The sequence below is a fragment of the Amia ocellicauda genome, chromosome 9 (assembly GCF_036373705.1).
Source record: "Amia ocellicauda isolate fAmiCal2 chromosome 9, fAmiCal2.hap1, whole genome shotgun sequence".
In the NCBI taxonomy this organism is placed as follows: domain Eukaryota; kingdom Metazoa; phylum Chordata; class Actinopteri; order Amiiformes; family Amiidae; genus Amia; species Amia ocellicauda.
The window spans coordinates 17613163-17623818 of NC_089858.1; the positions used below are offsets into that span (position 1 = coordinate 17613163).

A 10656-nucleotide genomic window follows, 5' to 3' on the forward strand; every position below is an offset into this window, starting at 1 on the left:
ACCATAGTTTTTACACTTGAACATACGGTATTATTATTATTTATGATGTAGCCACACCCTCGTCTTGTTATTGGTCACTTTCATATTATGTCCCGCCTCCGCTGGTGCGTTCTGCACTGTGATTGTTTTAAAACGTTGTCAATCGTGCACGTCAGTCGCCGCAAAATGGGTTACTGTAGGTCAGATTGTGGGACGAGGTGACGTGGTGCTCTGAAGTGGAAGTTTTGGTTGGGTTAATCCGCCCAGGGAAGAAGCGTTTGCGAGCAATCTGATTTGAATGCCTTGGAAGCTGGTGGTTTTATTTTCCCGTCACTGCTGGCCCTTTATTTGTCCATGGCTGAACGATGCAGAGCGGCAGTAACGACGCAAATGGTGCAGCGGGGTTTGTGCAGCAGATCCTCAGCCTGAATTTGGTCCCAAAGGCGGAAAATGGCACCCAGTGCTTCAACTCGTCTTCGCTGTGCGATTTCTCAGGTGAGCGCTAACAACGGCGTAAATGATTGGTCAGATGTGGATCCTGCACCTGTATTTCTACTCGTACTAGATCATTTGGTTACAGTTGTGAATAATAGTCTTGTTATAATTACCTGATTATCTATGGAAGCTAAAGTGTATGGGACTTAGGTACAGTCTGAGCGGTGTTCATAATCCATACAGATGAAATGCATAAGTACCTAATTTATGCAGGTAAAGATCGCTCTAGTTATATAAACAATTTAAAGCAATCGCAGTTATTTTGCTCAAATGCTGGACTACGACCACAGTAGCAACCCGGAAGCTGTGCTGCTGGTTTAAGTGACTTGTACTGTTTTTGCTCGTGTTGTGTCCATGCAAACACTGCTATGAACACTTAGCATTGACATTTCTGGTGTATTTGAACCCTGTTTAGGTGACGCAAAGGAGAATTAAGCGTTGACGTGAAATGTATTCAGTCACAGTGCAGTATGTGTGCAGGCTGGGGTGCTGTGGGCAAACACATCCACATCACACAGATGTCTCCTGGCAAGTCTGACTCAAGTCCAACACTAAACTTTCCTCAGATGCAAAAGTTATCTCGGCTATTAAAAAAAAACCACCTTAACGGACCCATACCACCATTCCCACCTTTACCAGTATCTCCAGTTTAGTCTAACCATAACCTAAGCCTGTGCATCACTTGCAGGAGTGGTCTAGTTGAAGTTGATTTTGTTTTTTAAGCTTTTTTCTTGGCCTGTTTTGGCTTATTTTCCCATTGGATGTAGGGATGTCATTTTAACCAGCAGAGAATGAATACATTTAAACTAATGTGTCAAATTGGACCAAAGCCTGTTTATGTAAATGTACTAATCGTTCACAGGATTATATCTCAGGGTCATAAATGCTCATTCTTATATAACGCCCTGTTAGCACAAGGACAGCGCCTCGCTCCCTTTTTCCAGCCAAAGTGTGTTTACTGCAGGACAGTTTATTTAGTCTTTTAATTCTTGTTGCAAAGTTAGCTGCAGTCTGAACAGTGGACTGGTAATGAATCATTAAGCAGGAGATGGCCGTGTTAGTAAATGCACCCTTCTGAAACTGTAATTTCATGGCTTTCTGGATAGATTTAAATGGATGATGGAAAAAATACAAATAATCAACTGGTATGACACATAACCTTGCTGAAATCCTCAGGAATGAACAGCCCTGGAGACCACAGCTGAACATGGGGAGTGTGCTGTCACCATTGTCTGTCAATCGGTGATTACAATCACCCAAAGACATTACCCCTCAATGGTTATACTCCAGAAGGTTGTCATAAGTGTGTTTATTTTGACATATTTTGTGCAGTTATTAGATTTTGTTTTATCACATGAACTCGAATGTTGAAGTTATCAGGGTTTAAAGGTCATTGGTTTACCTTCATACTGTTCTCTAACCCATTGTTATAATCCTGTCTTCCCACTCATGCTCCTGGGTTCGTCATGATTTTAAATTGTCATTTTAATTGTGCAGCAGTGCGGGCTTTCCCTGCTTCGTGGCGGTGTGCTGTGTGCTGCAGAGCACAGAGTTCACCACGGCTGTGTGTTGCTGTGTTTCAGAGATGTGGTACGGCGTGTTCCTCTGGGCTTTGGTCTCCTCCCTGGCCTTCCACCTTCCCGCCGCCCTGCTGGCCCTCATCACGCTCCGGCACCACAAGACAGCCCGCTTCATGCCCGTGGCCATCCTGCTCATGAGCATCGTGGGGCCAGCCTTCGGAGGGGCCCTCACCAGTACGTCTCTCTCTCTCCATCTGCAGTGTACAGCTATGCATCTGCAGAAAAATGCACACGGGGGGCCTAGACCAGCTTGAGACTTTAACCCTGCCCAGGATTCACAAATTAGAAACTTGCACCCTGTCAAAGTTTAATTGCTTTTAACTGTAATTAGTAGAATGTGGCGTCTTTCAATTTAAATGGTGATGGAAACAATTGATTCATGGGAAGGGCAGAGTTTTGATTTGGCCGAGGCCATGTTGCCTTGTGGGTAATTTCGTTTCAGTGGTTGAATGGCAGCCCAGTCTGCCAGTGTCTATGGTTTGTACTTTCAGAGGTTTGGTCATTCACCTGTATGCAGCAGTTTCCACTTGAGTAACTCTGAGGAACAAGTGTCTTTGGTCCTGTGATATATCTGTAAACAGTCTTGCTTTTTCTAAAAATAAAATGTATATATAATTATTGCGGCACGTTCTTCCTGGGGTGTGCTGTACGTAATGCTTGCTCTCTTTCTTGTTGTCCACAGGTGCAGCAATAGCTGGGGTGTACAAAGCAGCAGGGAAAAAAATGATCTCACTGGAAGCCCTTGTTTTTGGAGTGGGACAGTCGTTCTGCGTCCTGGTCATCTCCTTCCTGAGGGTCTTGGCGACGCTATAGCGGAGTGAGCGAGCAGGAGCCGAGCTGCCATGACAGGGCCTTAGGACATGTGCACCGAGTGAGGGCTGCAGGACAGACAACCCTTGTCAAGCCATCGGGGCATCCCGTGCAAACGCACCTGTCCCTTAAGAGGCCTTATTCCCAAGCCTGGCTGGCTCTGTGTCTATCCGTGGCAGAGTGGTCTAGGGCTGCCACCTGAAGCCGCCTCTGTCCGGTTTACTGAGCTGCACATCGGCTTTTCTCTTTCCTTACATGCTATTGGTTTCTCCCTAGCTGAGCCGAAGAACAGCCAACCCACACTGCTGGCCAGAGCAGCCTTCACTTCGGTTGGGCCTCCCCGTCATGCAGCACAAATTTATCTTGCACAGGCTTTAGTCTGGCGAGTGATCACTTGGGCAAGCCAGGTTTTCCCTTCTTGGAAGATGCCTACGCAGTGCAGTTTTGCCCTGAACAAGAACCGCACAGGCTCTCTGGACAGACACAGATTTCTTGCGTCTCATGTGGCTCGAGAGTCTTGCCAAGTCTCTGCAAGCCTGGGGTCTGTGACTTTTCCTGTTAGTGTTGCCCTTCGCTAAATTAGAGAAACTTTATAACGGGTGACATTCTCAAATGTGTGAACTGTGGAACACCAAAAGGTCAAAAGCAAGACCTGGTGATCCTTAGAGCCTTCGTTTTATTTTGCAAGAAGAAAGAAATGAGTTAATAGAAAGACTTTTGTTACTTAACTGTAATAGAGAAACCCTTATTATATCTTTCTTTAAAACATTAACAACACAAACAAACAAAAATGAATGCCAAATATGTCCATTGGAAATCAGTTCATTTTGGCAAATAATGTAAAACATGCTCCTTAACATCATCTTTAAATCTCTAGAACCTTACCAAAGAGAAATCCATACACACACCAGGTTAGCTTGCCTCTGTTGGAGCATGACCGAAGTCTGCTCCCAAATCAAGTCCTGTTTCCTATAATGTGGATGGTCTGAAAGGAGAGCATGCAGGAAGCGGCAGAGTGAAGCAGGCAATCATGGTAGGCCCATGTCTTACCCAGAGGAACAGAGAAGCAGTTTCTACTCCGTATCCTGGTCAGATATTAAATGTAAACCTTGTGTAGGAAATTGAAACAAATCATTATCTTTGCACATAAAAGATATATATATTTTGTGTATGTATGTTTGGGGTGGTTACAAAACATTGCACTTTTTTTTTTTTTTTTTTTTTTTTTTTTCCTGCAGAGTCTTACATTTTTGAAAAAGTTTAAGTTGTAAAGAGAAGCTGGTTGTGCAAAACCTGGATAATCTTCCATCGTTCAATCTTTGCTGTGCAGGCTTTGTGACCAGGAGGCTCCGGTTTAATAATCCGATTCTCTGAAGCCGGGTCAAATGTTAACCTGTCCGAAACGAGTGACACCATCGGCACAGTCACTGTTCCTCTGACGCTCCTGGGAAGAGTACAACATTCCACTCCCACAATGCAGTGAGCCCATGTAAGGGGGGTCGGAGGAAGGGGAGAAGGCAGGAAATTGGATGGTGACGGTATATGGCCACAGTTAACCCTGGAGAACAGCGTTTAACCCGGGTTAGAAATGTCTGCCTTAAACCACCAATTTCTAAAACACTTGGAGCAAATGTTAGGTGTCTTTTTGTTAAATTGTATTTTCTTGAATCAGTTAGTCATGTTGTGTCTGTTTGTCAAGTTGGGCCAGATCCTCCTGGGGGATTCCTGGGTGTTTAGGGAAGAGTGGGTCTCATTCTTGGTTCTGGGGCACCCACTGTACATAACATTTTTGACTGCTGTAATATTATAGCTTTTTTACTTACTTTCAAGTGTTGGGGAAATACGTTATTGAAATTTTTTCTATGTAAAATTAAGCCAATTATGACAGGAGTGACGGCACAGTGGGGCCCCCAAGGACCCACCTGGACAACCCCGGGTGTTAGAGTATCGCACTCTTTAATACTGTTTTATTGTTTAGAGTATTTTACATTTTACAAATTAAAACATTTCAATTTTTTAATACTTGTGATTAAAAACTTTTTTTAAATCAATTCTTAAGATCACTTAAAAAAAATTTAAATCTTTGTGATTTAACGAAAACAAAATACTTCACTTTAAATAAACAAGTGCACAAAACAACAAAACAAACGTGATTAAACAAAAGGTCAAATACATTGATAATAACTGAAAATGCACTGGACAAAATTAAAAAAACAATTAAAAAAATAAAAAACAAACAAAAAAGGTCCAATGCATTTAAAATTTAAATCCAAAACGGACAATGTATTTGACAAAAAAATAGAACAAAACTAAACCAAAAAAACCCTAAACAATTAATGTTTTAAAAACAACTAAATCTTTAAAAACAATTAAAATTCATTTTTAAAATTCATTTTAAAATATAATCATTCATAAAATGGTTAAAAGATCTTGGACTCGGGCTCCAGCAGGGGGAACTGACCGTCCCCGGAGGTGGGTCCCATCATGGGATCCTGAGCTCCCCCAGATCTTGTATGTGCCAGTTCTTATAGGCTTCCTCCTTGCCCCTCTAGATTGACGTAGTCCCTCATAGTCCCTCATATCGCACTCTTTAATTCTGGACATCAAGCTTAAAGTGAGCTTGATGTGTCATGGCACACCTCTTGGGCTGGTCTGGTGGGACTACTGCTCTCCAGGACCATGGTGTGGCACCTGGGGTTTCCAGGAGTGCGCCCTTTGGAGAAGCCATCCTCCATTTGTGTTGGTCCTTTGCAGCTCAGTACAGAACATCTCTTCAACAAACTGCTGCGCTGCTTCTTTATTAGAATGTCTTTTTGCTCCTCAATCTTGCTGTCCAAAGCCTTCCGACTATACTGAACAAGTTTTTAATGCCGTTATTGTGGTTCCAGTAACTTCTCTTTGAGAGCCAGGCTGATTTAAGTTTAATTACACTAAGTGCCAATCGTTCTTTGGTTCCATTTAATAAAATGTTTGAATTATAAACCTGCGTGGTATTTTTTTTCTATCACTTTTTCCATCAGAAACCTACATGTTGTCAGAGCTGCATATACAGTGGGTGTTAAACTAGGCATGCCTCGAACCCTAACCCTAATTTTAACACTGAACATCATTTTAATGCAAAATTGTCTAAAATACTCCTTTAGTTTCTGTCTTCATCCCTAATTAAACATTTCCTTTTTTAATTTTATCTATTTAATCTGTTTAACTAAGATTTTTTTTACTGTGCAAATCTTCAGTTAATAAAAATATGCTAATTTATTAGCCTTACCCATCAATGGTGATTTAAACAGTTTGGGGTGGGAGGTTAACCCCATTCTTGTGCCTGACATTTCCAAGCTTCAGTATCTGGCAGCACACAACACTGTTCCAGCATTCATCCCTCCTCCACCCACCCCCACCCTTTGACTGAAAGTTGGGGGGGGTTCTGATGGCTTCATCCTCATCCCCAGGACATAGTTCCCTTAAAACCAAAATAAACTCTAATTTACCTTCCACTGGGTTTGGCTGAACTCGTGTTTAGAATCTTCATCCGGAAGTGCGCTACTGTGTTGTCGTGTCGACAGAAGAGACTTTGCCAGTTACTGCATTGTGTTATGGAACACCATTCCCTTGCTTTTCTAACATGAGAACAAAGCCTTCTGCACTCTCACAATTACTTTTGCTTGATGTTTGCTTTGCCTGGTTAATAATTACTGAAAAGGTTACTACCCATATATTCCAGATCTGCTTAGTGGGGGAGACCAGGACATTCCAGCCCAGGTGAAGAGAGAGGAACGATGGCATCCAGCAGACCTTCCAGGCTTCTGATCACTGGATCAAATTGAGGCATTGGACTGGAGCTCGTGCGTCAGCTGGTCGGGTCACCCAGCCTTCCTGACCAGCTCTTTGCCGGGTGTCGAGACTCAGATGGGCCCAGAGCCAAGATAAGAGCGGGACTGGGAGGATCGAATGGGGAGCAGTATCCTCCAGGGGAGAGGGATCATGTAAGAAAGAGCCTGACGCCCTCTCGAGAGATCAAGGAGAAGCCTGGGGGAGTGATGCTCCCTCACACGGCAGAAGGGGAGGGAGGCGTTCTCGTTGTCAGTGTTAACACCGGTTCAGATTCTTGGGCTGCATTGCCTTGTGGTCAGTCAGTGTCAACTGTACGGGGGTGGCACCATCTCTTTTTAAGTTTGGGCAGTAGCCTGATGCCACAGTGCTGAGATATTACTCTCGTGGAAGGGCTGAATGTTTCAGAAATGATAAAATTCAATTTGTCATTTTTATTACTTTTAAAAATATAACATCTAAACATAGTGTAACATTCAAACTGAAAATTCAACCAAACCAAATATCAGTTCACAGAAAAAAGCAAAATGTTCTGACACATTTTCTTTTAGGCTTTACAAGAACTTGCGAAGAAGCATCCAGACATAATCACCATCATTCAATTAGGTAAGTCTTCTATAAGTCAAGTAACTATCATTATAGCCATTGTGTACATTATCGTTTGTAAAACCATGTATGTCAGCTTAGATAACTGGCATCTGCTTGTGACATCATCATCGTTGTCATCATGATCATAATAAACATCTTTTTAATAATATGATTTTATGGTTAAGAGAGGTTTCTTTTTTTTTTCCCACAGAAATTTGAAGTTTGTTAAGAGCAGAATGGGTCTGACTGTAGATTATTAGTAATAGTTTTTATCCTTACTATTTGGATTTTCTTCAGATTTATCCACAATCTACAAAAACAATCCACATTACATTTACAATACAGAGAGAGGGTTGTGCAACAGTTATGAAAGCCTTCGTTCAGTATTAAACTGGGGGAAAGTGATGGAGGGGACAGTGTGCTAAGGTAAGGACTGAATACAGAATGAACACCCTAGGCTAAATCTACTTAAACATACATGGCATTGATTCTGTGATAGGAGAATTAAAGACTGCACCCCTCGCCTCTGTGTGTTGCTACATGTGTTTCTGTTGCCATCACTGCACATAGAAACGCTCCACACAATTTGTGAAACACTCCATGCACTTCATGTATATGTCTTGATCCACTTTATGAGAAAACAAACAAAACCCAAAGAGATATGTAGTGAAAGGGGAAGTCCAATTTAAAGGGAGATTTTGTCATAGTGTTTTATTTGATTAAAAGAGAGAGACCAATTAATTGTCTGACAACCACAAATGTACACTCTGTACACTCCACAAATATGTACCATAGTCAAGTAAATTGTTACTGTGGTCCCAATGGGTCAGAAGGCAACTCATATCTTTAAATGTTGGATCATTGGCAATTGGCAATTGGATTTTCATACAATGCAGAATTAAAATTAAGATCGAAAGTAATTACAAGAAGCTAAACCAGCACCTCTCTTGCTTCAATGCATGACGACAGACACCGGGGACCCCATCAGCGTCAGGGAAGCTGCCAAACAGGTGGGCGCGGCTCTGAACGACAGGGGGCTGAACTTAGTGATTAACAACGCAGGAATCAATGTGGGCAGCACTCTGGAGGCAAGCAGCCCTCAACACATGATTGACACTTACAAAATTAACGTCGTCGGCCCCATGCTAGTGAGCAAGGTGAGAGTCAACAGCGTTCAGACATATTATGTCAGCTGGAACGGTGTAACTCACAGGCCCTCAGCATATTCAAATCAGTATTATGTAATATAATACAATTTGGCAAGACTCAGTGGTAAGGTAAAACAGTTGACTGAACTAAGACAGTGTCTAACTATCTGGACTAGAGTGCTTGTCCATTTCATTCGACCAGACGATGAGAATGACTGGTCCGACTTGCTCCTGCTCTGCTCCTCCAGGAGTTCCTGCTCTACCTGCGGAGAGCTGCGCAGACCTGCAGCCAGGAGGGCCTGTCTTGCAGTAGAGCTGCAGTCATCAACATCTCCACCTTGATGGATTCCATCAGGAAATGCCCCGAGAACTTCGCCAGGATGTCTATGTACCCCTACCGCTGTAGCAAGGTATGACAGCTCACCTCTTGCCCCAGAATCAGGAAGGCTTCCCAGTCAGCTCCTGAAAAGACACACAAGAGAGGTGCTTTCAGTGAGCTCAGACACAGATGTAATAGCACAGGCTTAAAACTATATTTATTATCAAATGCACTGGGTGTTATGAGGCTGCCGCTGCCTTCAGTATGTGTGCACTACAGCCATGGCACAACAGACCGCTGCTCCACAGAGATCAGAAGCCACAAAACTGTACTGCTCCTGGTCAGTTCAGCACCACTCCTGTCTCCTCTGTATTAGGCCGCTCTGAACATGCTGACATGCTGCCTGGCTGAGGATATAAGGGCAGAAGGGATCCTGTGTGTGGCCATCCACCCCGGCTGGGTGAAGACTGACATGGGGGGAGGAGACGTGAGTTCATCCTCATTGTCTTTCTACAGGGATTTGGTCAGAATTAATGGTCTCATCAATGCTGAGAAATACAGGCAGATACTTATCCATCAAGCAATACCATCAGGGAAGCATCTGATTGGCCCCAAATTTATTCTGCAGCATGACAACAACTCCAAACATACAGTGAAAGTCATTAAGAACTATCTTCAGGATAAAGAACAAGGAGTCCTGGAAGTGATGGTATGGCCCCCACAGAGCCCTGATCTCAACATCATCGAGTCTGTCTGGGATTACATGAAGAGAGAGAAGCAACTGAGGCTGCCTAAATCCACAGAAGAACTGTGGTTAGTTCTCCAAGATGTTTGGGCCAACCTACCTGCCGAGTCCCTTCAAAAACTGTGTGCAAGTGTACCTAGAAGAATTGATGCTGTTTTGAAGGCAAAGGGTGGTCATACCAAATATGGATTAGATGTAGATTTATCTTCTGATCACTCACTTTGCATTTAGTTAATTGATAAATATAATCTATTAACATGTCTATTTTTGAAAGCATTCTTACTTTACAGCATTTTTTCACACCTGCCTAAAACTTTTGCACAGTATTTCATATCTGACACTACATCAATGTGTGTGTGTGTGTGTCTCTCTGTGTGTGTATGTGTATTTGCAGGCCCCTCTGGAGCCTGTGGACAGTGTCAGAGGGCTGCTTCACGTGATCAGTTCCCTGAGGGATGAAAGCTGTGGCCAGTTCCTGGACTGGGAAGGCAATCGCATCCCCTGGTGAAAATGCCAGCCAGTCAGCCCACTGCTGGGTCTGAAAACAGACACAGTGGAGGAGGGTCCCGTCCAGGGGTGCACTGGGACCAAAAAAACGGCCCTTGACTTTTACCCAGGGAGCCGACAGCTGCTGGAGTCTGGGTCCCAATAAACTGCGGTCTGGGGGGGGGGGGGGGCAGTTGTGTTGGCGATGTGCGGTCCGGGTGTCTACACAGGGCATTTGCCAGAATTGCCCGATGGCCAGTCCGTCTATGGTACCGTCCTTTCAACTGTGGGCTGATGGTTTGTGATGGATCATAGCAATAAACTGTCAATCTCTGGACATTCCTTTTCTTTTTGTCTTTCTTTATGTTCTGCCATTCAGTCTGGTGTGTGATGCCTCCACCCCAAGAGGGATCACAGCCAGCCCCACAGGCCCTCCTGCAACTGTGCTAACACAAGCATGATATTACTGTTCTTAAAACACATGGCAATAGCATAAGCTCTGCGCCTTTCGGGCAGTACCAGCTAACATCTAAAGTGTCCAATAGTAAAGTACTGTACAGAAGGCAAACTGCAACTTTCAAATTATTTCATATAATTAGATCTATACTACTTGTATGCTGGCACTTTTCAAATCGATTGAGTATACATATTTGAGTAATAAATACATAACTGAATAAT

General features: G+C 43.3%; 2 protein-coding genes across 2 annotated transcripts; both read left to right on the forward strand.

The window, feature by feature from the left end:
* The first annotated feature begins 144 nt into the window (after positions 1-144).
* Positions 145-5846, forward strand: tmem170a (transmembrane protein 170A). Its single transcript, XM_066713539.1, has 3 exons — positions 145-474; positions 2058-2228; positions 2737-5846. The coding sequence occupies exons 1-3, from the start codon at positions 345-347 to the stop codon at positions 2865-2867; spliced, it is 432 nt and encodes a 143-aa protein (XP_066569636.1). The 5' UTR covers positions 145-344; the 3' UTR covers positions 2868-5846.
* A 1939-nt stretch (positions 5847-7785) lies between these two features.
* Positions 7786-10145, forward strand: LOC136758841 (C-signal). The gene is made up of 4 exons (XM_066713538.1): positions 7786-8437; positions 8677-8838; positions 9124-9234; positions 9887-10145. The coding sequence occupies exons 1-4, from the start codon at positions 8240-8242 to the stop codon at positions 9998-10000; spliced, it is 585 nt and encodes a 194-aa protein (XP_066569635.1). The 5' UTR covers positions 7786-8239; the 3' UTR covers positions 10001-10145.
* Positions 10146-10656: the final 511 nt, after the last annotated feature.

Excerpts from the sequence above, each read along its gene's own strand:
- tmem170a (XM_066713539.1), top strand. The coding sequence starts at position 345 with ATGCAGAGCGGCAGTAACGACGCAAATGGTGCAGCGGGGTTTGTGCAG. Across the intron at positions 475-2,057 it reads TTCGCTGTGCGATTTCTCAG|AGATGTGGTACGGCGTGTTC; the intron begins GTGAGCGCTAAC and ends GCTGTGTTTCAG. Across the intron at positions 2,229-2,736 it reads CTTCGGAGGGGCCCTCACCA|GTGCAGCAATAGCTGGGGTG; the intron begins GTACGTCTCTCT and ends TGTTGTCCACAG.
- LOC136758841 (XM_066713538.1), top strand. The coding sequence starts at position 8,240 with ATGACGACAGACACCGGGGACCCCATCAGCGTCAGGGAAGCTGCCAAA. Across the intron at positions 8,839-9,123 it reads ACCCCTACCGCTGTAGCAAG|GCCGCTCTGAACATGCTGAC; the intron begins GTATGACAGCTC and ends CCTCTGTATTAG. Across the intron at positions 9,235-9,886 it reads CTGACATGGGGGGAGGAGAC|GCCCCTCTGGAGCCTGTGGA; the intron begins GTGAGTTCATCC and ends GTGTATTTGCAG.